The following is a 14,141-nucleotide window of genomic DNA, read 5'->3' as shown; positions in this document are numbered from 1 at the left end:
GACCACATTAGGGAACTGGAGCTGGAGCCGGATGAACTTCAAATCATTCGGGAGGTGGAGGGGGTGATGGAGAGGGGTTATAGGGAGGTAGTCACGCCTATGAAACAGGACAAAGGTAGCTGGGTGACCGTCAGAAGAGGCAAAGGGAATAGGTAGACAGTGTAGGGATCCCCTGTGGCCATTCCCCTTAATAAGTAAGTATACAGTTTTGGATCCTGTTGTGGGGGTCAACCAACCAGGGGAAAGCCACAGTGGCCAGGTTTCTGGCACTGAGCCTGGCTCTGGGGCTCAGAAGGGGAGGGGGAAGAATAGGAGAGCAATAGTGATAGGAGTTTCAGTGGTGAGGGGGACAGACAGGTGATTCTGTGGTCACGAGCGACACTCCCAGATGGTATGTTGCCTCCTGGATGCCAGGGTCAGGGATGTCTTGGATCGAGTCTATTAGATTCTTAAGTGGGAGGGAGAGCAGCCAGGTGTCATGTTACACATTGGTGCCAATGACATAGGTAGGAAAAGGGAGGAGGACGTGAAAAGAAAATGGGTTGAAGTGTGTTTATTTTAATGCAAGAAGTATCAAATTTTCTAGCTAGGTTGGAAGCTACAAGACAAGATGAGTAGAATAGTAATCTCAGGATTACTACTACTGCCACATGGTAGAGAGGCTAGGAATAGAGAGTGAGTGCAGATGAATGCGAGGCTGCAGGGCTTGTGTGGGTGGGAGGGCTTCAGATATGTAGATCATTGGGATACCTACTGGCGAAGGTGGGACCTGTACAAGAAGGATGGGTTGCACTTGAACTGGAGGGGCACCAATATCCTAAGCGGGAGATTTGCTCGAGCTCTTTTGGAAGGTTTAAACTAGATTGGCAGGGGTTGGGAACCGGAGCTATGGTTCAGATGATGGAGTAGGTAGAGGACAGCCAGGTACATTGTGCAGAGAGTCTGTGTGGAGGGATAGACACTTGATAGGGCAAACACGTAGTCAATGTGATGGGTTGAAGTATGTTTATTTTAATGCAAGAAGTATCAGAAATAAGGGTGATGAATTCAGAGCATAGATCAGTACTTGGAACTATAATGTTGTGGCTGTTACACAGACTTGGATATGAGAGGGACTGGAGTGGTTGTTGGATGTTCCAGGGTATACATGTTTCAAAAGGAATACAGGGGAAGGTAAAAGAGGTAGAAGAGTGGCCTTGCCAATCAGGGATAGTATCACAGCTGCAGAAAAGGAGATCATCAAGGAGGGTTTGTCTACAGAGTCTGTATGGGTGGACGTCAGAAACAGGAAAGGAGCAGTCACTTTATTGGGAGTTTTCTACAGACCCCCGCTCCAATAGAAATAGAGACACAGAGGAGGAGATTGGGAGACAGATTTTGGAAATGTACAGAAGTTAAAGGGTTGTTGTCATGGGTGAACTTAACTTACCTAATATTGATTGGAACCTCCTTAGTGCAAATAGTTTGGATGAAACAGTTTTTGTCAGGTGTGTCCAGGAAGGGTTCCTGATGCAAAACGTATTTGGGCGACTAGAGGGGAGGCCATATTGGATTTGGTGCCTGAAAATGAACCATGTCAGGTGTCAGATCTCTCGGTGGGAGAGCATTTCAGTGATAGTGATCACATCCCTGACCTTTACTGTACTCATGGAGAGGTTTAGGAGCAGATGGAATGGGGAAGTATTTAATTGGTGGAGGGGGAATTACAATGCTATGAGGTAAGAATTGGGGCATCTAAATTGGGAACAGATGTTCTCAGGGAAATGCACGACAGAAATGTGGAGATTGTTTAGGGAGCACTTGCTGATAGTGCTGGATAGGTTTGTACCACTGAGGCAAGGAAGGGATGGTAGGTTGAAAGAACCTTGGGTAACAAGGAATGTGGAACACCTAGTCAAGAGGAAGAAGGAAGCTTACTTAAGGTTGGAGCGGCAAGGATCAGATAGGACTCTGGAGGGTTACAAGGTAGCCAGGAAGGAACTGAAGAATGGATTTCGGAGAGTTGGAAAGGGGGCATGAAATAGCTTTAGCAGCTAGGATTAAGGAAAACCCTAAGGCATTCTACACTTATGTGAGGAACAAGAAGATGGCCAGAGTGAGGATAGGACTGATCAGGGATAGCGGAGGGAAGTTCTGCCTGGAGTTGGAGAAAGTAATGGAGATCCTTAATGAATACTTTGCTTCAGTATTGACTACTGAGAAGGACCTTGAACTTTCTGAGGACACCGTGAAACAGACCGATATGCTAGAAAAGATTGATGTTAGGAAGGAGGATGTACTGAAAATTTTGAAAAACATAAGGATAGATAAATCCCCTGGGCTGGACGGGGTAAACCCTAGGTTACTCCAGGAAGCAAGGGAAGAGATTGCTGTGCCTTTGGTGATGATCTTTGCATCCTCACTGTCCACTGGAGTGGTACCAGACGATTGGAGGGTGGTAAATGTTATTCCCTTGTTCAAGAAAGGGAATAGGGATAATCCTGGGAATTACAGACCAGTCAGTCTTCTATCAGTTGTGTACAAAGTACTGAAGAGCATTCTGAGAGACAGGGTTTATGATTACTTGGAAAAGCATTGTTTGATTAGAGATAATAAGCATGGATTTGTGAGTGGCAAGTCGTGCCTCACAAACCTTGTTGAATTCTTTGAGAATGTGACAAAACACTTTGAAGGTAAAGCAGTGGATGTGGTTTACGTGGATGTTAGCAGGGTGTTTGATAAGGTTCCCTATTGTAGTCTCTTTCAGAAAGTAAGGAGGCATGGAATACAGGGAAACCTGTCTGTCTGGATTCAAAATTGGCTGGCCCATAGAAGACAGAGGGTGGTGGTCGATGGAAAGTCTTCAGCCTGGAGCTCGGTGATCTTTGGTGTTCCGCAGGGATTGGTTCCAGGACCTCCGCTCTTTGTGATTCTTATAAATGACTTGGATGAGGAAGTGAAAGGGTGGGTCAGTGAGTCTGCTTTTGACACAGAGGTTAGTGGAGTTGTGGATAGTGTGGAGGGCTGTTGTAGGTTGCAACGAGACATTGACAGGATGCAGAACTGGGCTGGTAACTGGCAGATGGAGTTCAACCTGGAAAAGTGTGAAGTCATTCACTCTGGTAGGTCGAAATTTGAATGCAGAATATAGAGTTAAAGATAGGATTCTTGGCAGATATGGAGGAACAGAGGGATCTTAGGATCTTTGCCACCCAGGTTGATAGGGATGTTAAGAAGGCATATGGTGTGTTGGCTTTCATTAACGAGTTTAAGAGCTGTGAGGTTTTGCTACAGCTCTATAGAGTCCTGGTTAGATCACACTTGGAATATTATGTTCAGTTCTGGTCATCTCATTATAAGAAAGATGTAGAAGCTTTAGAGAAGGTACAGAGGAGATTTGCACCCAAAGGATGCTGCCTGGACTGGAGGGCATGTCTTAGGAAGAAAGGTTGAGGGAGCTAGGACTTTCTCACTGGAGCGAAGAAGGATGAGAGGTGACTTGATAGAGATGTACAAGATATTGAGAGGCTTAGATAGAGTGGAAAGATAAGAGATTTTTCCCCTGGCGAAAATGAGGGGGCATAATTTTAAATTAATTGGAGGAAGATTTGGGGAGATATCAGAGGTAGGTTCTTTACTCAGAGTGGTGGGTCCGTGGAATGTACTGCCAGGGACATTAGGGACATTTAAGTGACTCTTGGATAGGCACATGGAAATTAATACAGTGAAGGGAGGTTAGTCTGATTTTAGAGTAGGATAAAAGGCCAGCACAACATCGAGGGCTGAAGGGCCTGTAGGGCTGTACTGTTCTATGTTCTAGATGTAGCAATAAAATAATTAGGTAGCTTAAGTCTCTTGTCCTTTCTCTAACTCTCCTGCAGGCAAAAACTGAATGAAATGTGGAGAACTTGTTGATCACACATTACTTTATTGACTTTTGAAAGAAAAACAAAGAACATTCACTGATACCCTCGAGGTTTCCAAAAATACTGTATTGCTAAAATATCAGGTTTCCAGCATAGCAAAAATATGGGCCTGCTGTCAATGTTATTATAAGTTCAATAGTAAGACCATTATCTATGTTAATATAAGAAATATTTTTCCTTATTCTTCCATGTTGCATAAAATTCACAACTCCATGAAAAAGCAAAATAAAAATTGATGTACTTGAATAATTGATTAAATATTATTTTGCTTTAAAAAAAGTGCAAAAAAGATAGTTAACCTTCACGTAGGGAAGTTCAACAATATAGCCGACAGCCAAATCAGATGAATCACCACTTAGCCTGTTTTTGTGTTCATTGAGGGATACATATTAGCCTGGCCACCTGCTGCTTGTAATGTGCTGTGAGATCTTTAACACCCTTATGAATTGGCAAACAGGGTCATGGTTTATTTCTCATTCAATAAGATCGAGGTTGAGTACTACACAGGAGGGTCCAACTAGTTTATATGTCCACGCCCAGCAGTGAGTCTTGAACTCTCAACCTTCAGAAACCCAGACAAGAGCACAAGCAAAACGTCCAGCAGGGATTAATATAAATTTGTCATTAGTTTGACATTTGCACAACAGAAGTCTTTAACATTGTACACTATTTCCTTGTGGCTTTATCAGCTTTCTAATGACATGAAAATAGATTTGATGGCAAAACATCTTTTGAGCCTTCATAATCGTTGTCATAGATTATGATCCTGAACCTGTATATTGTCATGAACATGGAGCTCACCATTTCAACCATGTTGACACTATGGTCAAGAAAGCACAACAACATCTCTACTTCCTCAGGATGTTAAGGAAATTTGGCATGTTCATAAAGACTCTTACAAATTTGTATAGATTCATCATAGAAAGCACTCTACTTGGATGCATCACTGAGTGGAATGGCAACTGCTCTTCCCAAAACCAAAAGAAACTGCAGCCCAGTCCATCACACAAATCAGCCTCCCAACCACTGACTCCATCTATATTTCCTTCTGCATCGAGAAAGTAGTCAATGTAACCAAAGATCTCTCCCATGCCAGTTATACTCTTCCACCTTCAGGGCAGGAGATATAAAAGTTTATATACACATATGAACAGAGTCAAGAACAGCTTCTTCCCTGCTGTTATTGGACTTTTGCATGGACCTCTTTTATGTTAATGTTGATCTCTCTTTCCATCTTCTCGGTGGCTGTAGCTTTGTATCCTGTACTCAGTTCTGTTACCTGATGCACTTCTTTAGTACAATCTGCCAATAACAGCGTGTAAGACAACACTTTTTCACTGTACCTCAAACACATGACAGTAATAAATTAAATCAAATTAACAGTGCTACCAGGGAAGACTCTGTCAAAAGTGAGATGCTACTATAGCAGTGGCTCTTTTCACTTTGAGTGGTTTTCACATAATCCATTGCAATGCAAAAGAAAGCCATTCAGCCCATCGAGTCTGCACCTGTTCTCCAAATGGGCCATGGCCACCTTTCCCTCGTACTGTGCACTTCCTTTCTTTTCAGTTAATAATCCAACAGGCCTTCGCCCTTCCAGGCTGATGGGAAGGAAGAAAATGAGTGGTGTGATTTTCCTGTCTTTAAGTGTGGTCTGGTAGGCAGGATGGGAAAATATTTGGGTGCCTCAGGTCCTGGGCATGAATGCTGACTTTTACAACTCACTACCAATGAAGGCCCTTACGTTGTCAGTTAACAACCACTCCAAGTCCTCATCTCATCACTGGCAAAATTCCCTTTTGTGAGTGGGTTGGAGTGAAAGCCACCCTCCAATTGGCCCTCACTGGTCCTGTCTTCATGGGTGTTCTGCAGGCAGCAGTTCAGGACACTCTGAAGATCCCAGTGCTGCTGGTCTCCATTGGGATGGGACGGGAACTCTCAGTTGTAGCTTGTGATAGGTGCAGGCTAACAGGCTTCTTACTGTAAGTGCGTGATTGGCCAGTATTTCCTCTGGTAGGAGTGGCTTGTGTCTCATTCTTAAAGACACCACACCACACTTTGGCTTACATTTTCCATTTTTTTTCTTCAATGTGTGTATCTGTGAGAAAGTGTATGAAGAGAATAGAAGCAACCACACAATAAGATATCAGTCATTGGTTAATGTGTTATGCTCATGGATTTGGCCACATCACCTATCCTAAAAAGGATAAGGTCCAAACTATGCCCAGAGCTTTGAGCCAAATTGGTGCTGATTTCCCAATGCACCTTGGCACTGAACACCATTGTACTTCTGGCAGGCTTCATAACACATCGAGTATATTGTTGCTCTACGGATCAGTCTTCTCCTGTACCTTGCCCAGTGAAGTGTTCACCAACTGCTTGGCAACAGAACATAATTCTCGAACACACCTTTTCCCAGGCTGCAGCACATAACATGCCCACTCTCTAAGAAACATGTCGTGCCCGTATCTGAGCTGGCAGCTATGAGACTGGTATCAAGTGTAGATGTGTCTCCAGCATTACTGTCTTGGTGTTCCTCCACTGCCTGGCCACGTTCCACTTCTTGGGTATATGAAAATGAAATGCACAGGGGTAATGGTGAGAAGAGGGTGAACATAAAATGGTGCAACCTTACTTCATACGCAACTTGAAAGTGAGAAGAAAATGTAGGACGAGGGTGAAGTGGAGTGTGAGAAGGTGGATTACGAACCAGGATACTGATCTACTATAGATTCTGCCCTGCTGGCCACCGTGGCATAAGCTGCAAGTATTCTTACAATGGCCAACATCATCTCCTGCAGGAACGTTTGGACACACAGGCATGCTGCCCCTTTTGCCTTAGGTTGTCACTGAGTCATAGTGGGGTACAGAAGGAAGCCATTGGGCCTGTCTAGCTCTCTGTTTGTCTGTCTATCAGTTACATTCCCCTGCTTTACCACTTTGGCCCTGCAAGTTTATTATAAATGCACATCCAATTACTTTTTAAAAATCATTCTTCATCTTGTTGCTTCCTCGTGGGTAATGTTCCAGGTCAGTCACTGTCATAGAATTAGAATCATACAGCACAGAAACAAACCCTTCCATCTGACTCATTCATGCCATCCAAGTTTCCCAAAATAAACTAGTCCCGTTTGTTTGCATGTGGCCCATATCTCTCTAAACCTTTCCTGTCCATGTACTTGTGCAGATTTCTTTTAAATGTTATAACTGTATTTGCATCTACCACTTCCCTCTGGCAGTTCATGCCACAAACGGACTACCCTCTGCATAAAAAAGTTGCCCCTCAGGTCCCTTTTAAAGCTTTCTCCTCTCATCTTAAAAGATATGCTCCCCTAGCTTTTAACTCCCCTGCCTGAGGGAAAAGACCTTTTCTATCCATCTTATAAACTTCTATAAGGTCAAACTCCTATGCTGCAATGAAAAAGTCCCAGCCTACCAGGCCTCTCTTTAAAATGCAAACCTTCCAGTCCCAACACCATCTTTGTAAATCTTATCTGAACCCTCTCCAATTTAATAGTATCGTTCCTATAGCAGGGCGACTAGAACTGTATACAGTATTTCAAAAGTGGCCTCACTAATGTTCTGTACAACCACAACATGATGTCCCAACTCCTATGCTCAGTCGTCTGAACAATGAAGGCGAGTTTACTAAATATCGTCTTAACTGCCCTGTCTAGCTGTGATGCACTATGTGCCTGAACCCCCAGGTGTCTCTGTTCGACAACATGACGCAGGTCCCTAAAAGTCTTGAAATCTGTGTACTCTAGGCTTTGTATCATCAATTGATGGGAACAGTTTGCTCTTGTCTACTGTATCTGAACCAGTTATAATCCTGAACACCTCTATCAGATTTCCTCTTGGTCTCCTTTTCTCTAAAGAAAACAACCCCAATTTTTCTAACCCATATAGTATTTAAAAACCTCTATCCTTCAAACTATTCTGGTGAATCTCTTCTGCACCCTCCTTAAGAACCCTCACCTCCTTCCTAGACCAGAACTGGACACTGTATTCTAGTTGGGGTCTAATCAGTGCTTTATAGGCTCAGCATAACATCCGTGCTAATGTACACAATGGATGGACTTACAGAGCTGGTATTCTCATGTGCCTTGCGAATCACTCTCTCAGAATATTGTTCTACCTTCAAAACGTGTTGTGCATGCTACCCTCCCCCCTCCCCCCCCACCAAAGTCTCTCACCTCCTACAGCCTTTTTCGAACTGTGCCAATAAGTCTACATTGCCTCCTCTTCTTCCACTTCACATGGAATATTAGCTGGCATGTTTTCAACTTTCCCAATCAATGGCTTATTGAAGTCTATTGGTACCACTTTATTTTGCAAAAGAGAGGGAAGTGCAAGAATTAATGTGATGCAATATATTTGTATAATGTCAGTATAGAGTATAAGCAGTGTAAGTCTGTAAGGGTGGGGTAGAGTATATGAATGTTGGGTTGAGTCCTGATTGTTACAGCTTGTTGGTAGATGAGTGATAGAGGTGTGTCGAATTCCAAAGGCTTGGTTGCTATCTTTGGTCAAGTTAAAGTTTTGTTCGCTGACCTTGTACGTTGCCATTGTATCAAGCTCTGAGGATTAAACTCCTTGCAATGTATTCCACATTATCTGCTCCTGCTGCAGAACCTCATACACCTCCTAGATACAAAAAGTTTTCTGTCTTTTTCATTTCTTCCACTGGTACCTCCAGTGTAGTATGTAGATGCCTTGGAGGGCACTAAGTTTCACGTTGTGTTATTCTACATTGCTCCTCAGATGAGATTCACGTCTTGTTTGACTGTTAGCATGCACTGTCACCACAATCTATATCTCCTTTAGAAAGTGCAGGTTAGTTATGGTTTTGGTCCCTCGCTGGTGTGTGCAAGCAATGAGAAACAAGTTCAGTGCTGCCTGCACATAGCAAGCATGCTAGCGACCAGAGAGCACAAATTGCAAGACTTCAAAAAATGGGTATGGCTTGTGTACATAGCAACCACCCTGATATCTCAGGACATTTCATTGCTTGTTCAACATAATGAATAGGTAAGCTATATTCTTTTGATTCTGTCCCTTGCTTTCATTGGATTTTGCTTGTCTTCAAATTGCAGCAGAATAACTCTGTTACATCTTATACTCAGCTTTAATTGTCAAGCAAATTTATGAAACAGTAGAAGAATGAGGGAAAATCTTCAAGAAAGAAATATTGTATTCCTTCAAAGATCTTAGGATGTCAGAAAAGATTTTGCAGCCTTTATGTACGTTGAAGTGTATTCAAAGTACCTTTTGTAATGCAAGGTAATGTTAAGAGCTTTTTTAATAAAACATTATAACAGGGTATTTTGATAAATTACAGTAATCAGGCAAAGTTGGCTTGATTTTGTGAAATCATGTTTGATCAATCTGTTGAGGTAATATACTGTCGATAAAGGGGAACCAGCCAATGTAATGTATTTATATTTTTAGCATTTGATAAGATTGAAGGTTATTCCAGGGAATAAAAGCTCATGTTGTAATAGGTAGCACATTGGTATGGATAGAAGGTTTATTGGCTATGCGGGTGAAGAGAGTAGATGTCAATAGATCTTTACCAGGTTGGCAAGGTTTAAAGAGTGATACGCATAGGGATCAGTGTGGGAACCTCAACTGTTTCTAATTTATTTAAATGATTTGGATGAAGGGATGGATGGTATGGTTGTCAAAGTTGTTGATGACACAAAGACAGGTAGGAAGTAAGATTGAAGGGAAAACGAGGTTACAAAAATATATTGATAAGTTAAATGAACGGGCAAAGATGTGGCTAATGTGGGGAAATATGAAAATGTCCACTTTAGCAGAGAGAATGAAAAGAAAGCATCTTATTTGAAAGGTAAGGGATTATAAGGGTCTGAGATGCAGAGAGACCTGAATGTTGTCTTGTATGAATCACAATGGGTTAGTGTGCAGGTGCAGTAAATAATTATGGAAGCTAATAGAATGTTATCATTTACTGAGTGCAATTTGATATGAAAGTAGGGGGGTTATGCCCCAATTATATTGGGCACTGGTGAAATCACATCTGAAGTACTTTGTAGAGTATTGCTCACCTTATTGAAGGAAGGATGTAAATGCATTAGAGCCAGTGAAGGTCCACCAGACTAAAATCTGGAATGGGTAGGGGATCTTAAGGGAGGAGGTTGGATAGGCTAGATTGTTTTTGCTGGAGTTTCGGAGAGTAAGAGGTGACAATCACAGAAGTGTTACAGTGCAGAAGGAGGTTATTTGACCCATTGTGCCTGCAATGGTCCATTAACTGAACACCATTATCTAGTGCCAATCTCCTGCTTGGTCTCTTTACCCTTGCACTTATTTTTAACCAGATAATCATGTAATGCCCTCTTGAATTTATACATGTTGTGATTGAAGCATATAAAATCCAGGAGGGCCTTGACATGTAGGTGTAGAGAAGATGTTTCCTGTCCTGGGAGAATCTAGAACTAGGGATCATTGACTTAAAAATCAGGGTTCGCCGATTTAAAACGAAGACTTGGCAATTTTTTTTCCCCTCAGAGGGTTGTACGTCTTTGGACCTCTCTTCCTGAACAGGAGCTGGAAGCAGAATTTTTGGAATATCTTGAAGACAGAAATAAATTGATTTGTCGTTAGGCAAGGGGCAGAATGGTGGACCAGGTTGAAGGGCTGAATGTCCTACTGCTGCCGATTCACATCCATATTTAATAATGTGGTGATGATTGACTGGGACTTGGGACAGTTATGCAGCTGACACTCAGTCGCTGTCTCTCTTCCTATTCCACTGATGCTAAAATTGTTGTTGCATATTCTGGCTGCGTCTCTGTTAACAACATCTGAGTATGGCCACCTGTATTGGGATTGCATGATGCCTGACCACAAGATTTGCCTCAAGTGGCATATCCCTCCTGGTTAAGTAGCCTACAGATTGGTGTGATTTCTATTGTATATAAGACGGTTTTTCAGTGGCACTGTGGCACTGCTGCCTCAGTGTCCCAGGTTCAATTCCAGCCTTGGGTGACTGCCTGTGTGGAGTTTGCACATTCTTCCCATGTCTGCATGGGTTTCCTCCCACAGTCCAAAGATGTGCAGGTCAGGTAAATTGACCACGCTAAATTGCCCGTAGTGTTAGCTGCATTAGTCAGAGGGAAATGGGTCTGGGTGGGTTACTCTTCGGAGGGTTGGTGTGGACTTGTTGGGCCGAAGGGCCTGTTTCCACACTGTAGGGAATCTAATCTAATCTAAAAAAGCACTGTAACTAGAGGGTGAATAGGGAGACAAAAAAAAACCAGAGGAAACTATGATGTGATTTCTAATCCAGTGATCATCCCCAAGAGATAAATAATCTTAAACACAAAACTATTGCAGCAGAAGATTTTTAAAAGTGCGTTTTGGGATCACTAATCTTTATTTGATTCTCTGGAATGGTAAAATATATTTTAAAAATAGAGTATTGAGTATTGCACTCTTAAGTCCTGTATGGAAGGGATTGGTGGGATAATGAATTATTGCTCATGAATTATTATGACTTGTTAGTAATTGCTTTATCTTTGGGAAATGTCAGTCAGAGGAGAGACCTGGCCCCACAGATAATGGAGAGCCAAGGAGTAAGCTCGATGCACTATTATGTATTTCTAACCAACTGACTTGTGAGACAGGAAACAACTCAAAAACAGGTGACCTGCTACTCCATCCAGAGTACTGGACAGAGGGCGAGAGGAAAGAAGTAACTGAGGAGAGCAAGCAAGTAAAACAGCCAATTATCTGACTCACCAATGATTAGTTTCATTCTTGTTCTCTCTGTAGTCACACCTGAGGCCATTGGTTTTTTGTCAGCAGTTGGAGTCTTTGTTGTCTTGTTGGCACTGCTCTTCCTCTTCATCAACAAAAAACTGTGCTTTGAAAAAGTCGGTGGACTCCCCTGTCTTGAACTGAAGCGAAAAAGAAAACGAGTACGAGAAAAAGCTGGAATCCACAGAGGCCTTGGTGAGTCTCTTGCACTTTCAACAGTATGATGGTGAATATTTGTGGGCTTCCTTTTAAGGTATACTTCAAAATGTAATTTCACACTCTACTTCAAAGTCAGACAAAAGAATTCATATTAATTTAGCATTTTGACTTTCTTTACGCATCAGTTTAGGTTTAACCTGGGGAACTGATTGAAGAAGATAATGACATAAGGGAACCACATCAGTGTTGGACAGTAATGCAGTGCTTGTCTCATCTCACTGCATAGAGCATAATTTCTTAAACTATTAGACTCACGAGTGCCTCAAGCTCTGTTCCCTCAACACTGGCAGTGTTATTGAAACTGAGTTGACAAAAATCTAACCAAATCTAACCAAACCAAACCAAATTATGAGTACAAAAACAAAGTGAATGGTTTGATATTTAGAAATGTTACAGCATACAGGGAAGCCATTTGGCTGGTTCCATCAATGTCAGCTCTCTGCAAGAATGTCTCATTTATTCCATTCACTTGCCTATTCTCCATAGACTTACAATTTCCTTTCTTTCCAGATAATTATCTAATTCCCTTTTTGAAAGCTCCGATTGAATCTGCCTCCACTACATATTTTACATTTTATTCAAAATTCTAAGAAATCTCTGCTTTAAAAAATGTTTCCATGAAGATAAATCTTAAAAGGAAGCTGAGTTATAATGTTGCCTCCTATTTATGGATTTGAAAATATTTCCAATAATGTCAACAGGTGAACATTTAAGACTCTCAATTTGTTACTTTAATCCATTTATTTTAGAAATACCTCTCGTTTAAATTCATTGTTAAGATAATAAGACAAAGGTATTGTATGAAGGTCTTCAATACTCATCTGCTGGTATCACTCACAAGTGTCTTCTGGCCACATAATTATGAGTAAAGGAAGCCTGAAAAGGTAATTAGGGATTGGAACATCCAACCATAACGAGAGTTTCAAGTGGAAGAACTGTTAACATATCTGATTGACACTTCACAAAGGAATTTAAAATAGGCAATTCATTTTAATTAGAAATCAGTCATTGATTTGTTTTGGGCTATGACTGCACACGTTGCATACAAGAATTAACACTAACTGCTGCAATGTTTTGTATTAAACAATACACATTGATCTCTATTTATGCTTAGCAATGACAAATGTGTTTACCTACAGGTTATACGTTCTAAGTACTGATCAATTTTTAATTGTCTGAATCAGTCATTAATAAAACTTTTTTTTGTTTGCCATTTAGAATTATTGGCATTGTGACAACCCTTGAATACTTGGCTAAGTTTACGCCTGCAGCACCAGTGTACAATAACATAAGAATCAATAATAACGCTAATTTAGTGATGCAATAAAAATGTACTTTAATATTTTTTCTATTGTAAAATGCCACCAGGGCAGGGTAATCATAGTAATTTGCCATCACCACCACTGCCAAGTTAAATCTTGTTTTTAAGTTGGTACGCAACCTTGGGATCTGCATTGCTGAGAGCCCAAGTGAGCCAGCATATCACCACGGTTCGGTCCACTATCTAGAGTATTTAATCAAACAAGCAGAAAGCCCAGTGTATATATTAAATCTAAAAAAAGGCTCAACCCTATTTGCTAGTTACTTGATTTGTTTTCATTCTTTAGTTCTTTTCTTTCTTTGCCCTTCCCTTCCTGGAGATGGTGACTCATACTTATCATTATGCTTCCATAGTTGCTGGCAGCTCTCCAGTACCCAACCAATCTGTCCACTTATTTAGATAAGCCCAGCAACATACAATAATTAGAAAAATCATAGTGCAGAAGGTGTCCATTGTGCACATACCACAGTGCTGATTTCTCAACTGAAGCTGGCTTGAACACTTCCCCTTTATATTCTTCCTTTTTAAATACTTATTCAATTCCCTCATTAAGAATTTTACAGTTTTACAGTCCCTCTCTCAATAGTCATTTGTGGGGAAGCATTGCTTGTACTAATTGCTGTTTGCAGAAAATAATTTTGCTAAATTGTCTTGTGTGCTAGTGATCGTCTCTGTTTCTCATTTACCAACCAATAGAAGTAGTTGTCAGTACATGCTCTCTCAAACTATTTCTTTAATATCGAAAGTCACTTTTATTTTTCCCCCTCATAGGATCATAGGAACATGAATAGGTCATTCAATACAATTGCGGCTGATTGAGCTTCAAAGCGTTTTATTCACCCTATCCCCATAACCTTGTAGTCACTGGTAGTCAGAAACCTATCAAAAACTGTGCATCTGGAGTCCTCTGA

At 41.3% G+C, this 14,141-nt stretch overlaps 1 protein-coding gene across 5 annotated transcripts in view; it reads left to right on the top strand.

Moving 5' to 3' along the window:
* syt16 (synaptotagmin XVI) overlaps positions 1-14,141 on the top strand; it is a 195,947-nt gene that overhangs the window by 121,331 nt on the left and 60,475 nt on the right. For all 5 annotated transcript variants that reach the window (XM_072568349.1, XM_072568350.1, XM_072568348.1 and 2 more), the window contains exon 2: positions 11,706-11,885. In XM_072568349.1, the coding sequence (XP_072424450.1) occupies positions 11,706-11,885 (180 nt within the window). The remainder of the gene's footprint in view (positions 1-11,705; positions 11,886-14,141) is intronic.

Source organism: Chiloscyllium punctatum, chromosome 4, assembly GCF_047496795.1.
Source record: "Chiloscyllium punctatum isolate Juve2018m chromosome 4, sChiPun1.3, whole genome shotgun sequence".
Classification (NCBI taxonomy): Eukaryota; Metazoa; Chordata; class Chondrichthyes; order Orectolobiformes; family Hemiscylliidae; genus Chiloscyllium; species Chiloscyllium punctatum.
The sequence above is the reverse complement of the archived record's forward strand: the minus strand, read 5'-3'. Positions and strand labels throughout refer to the sequence as shown.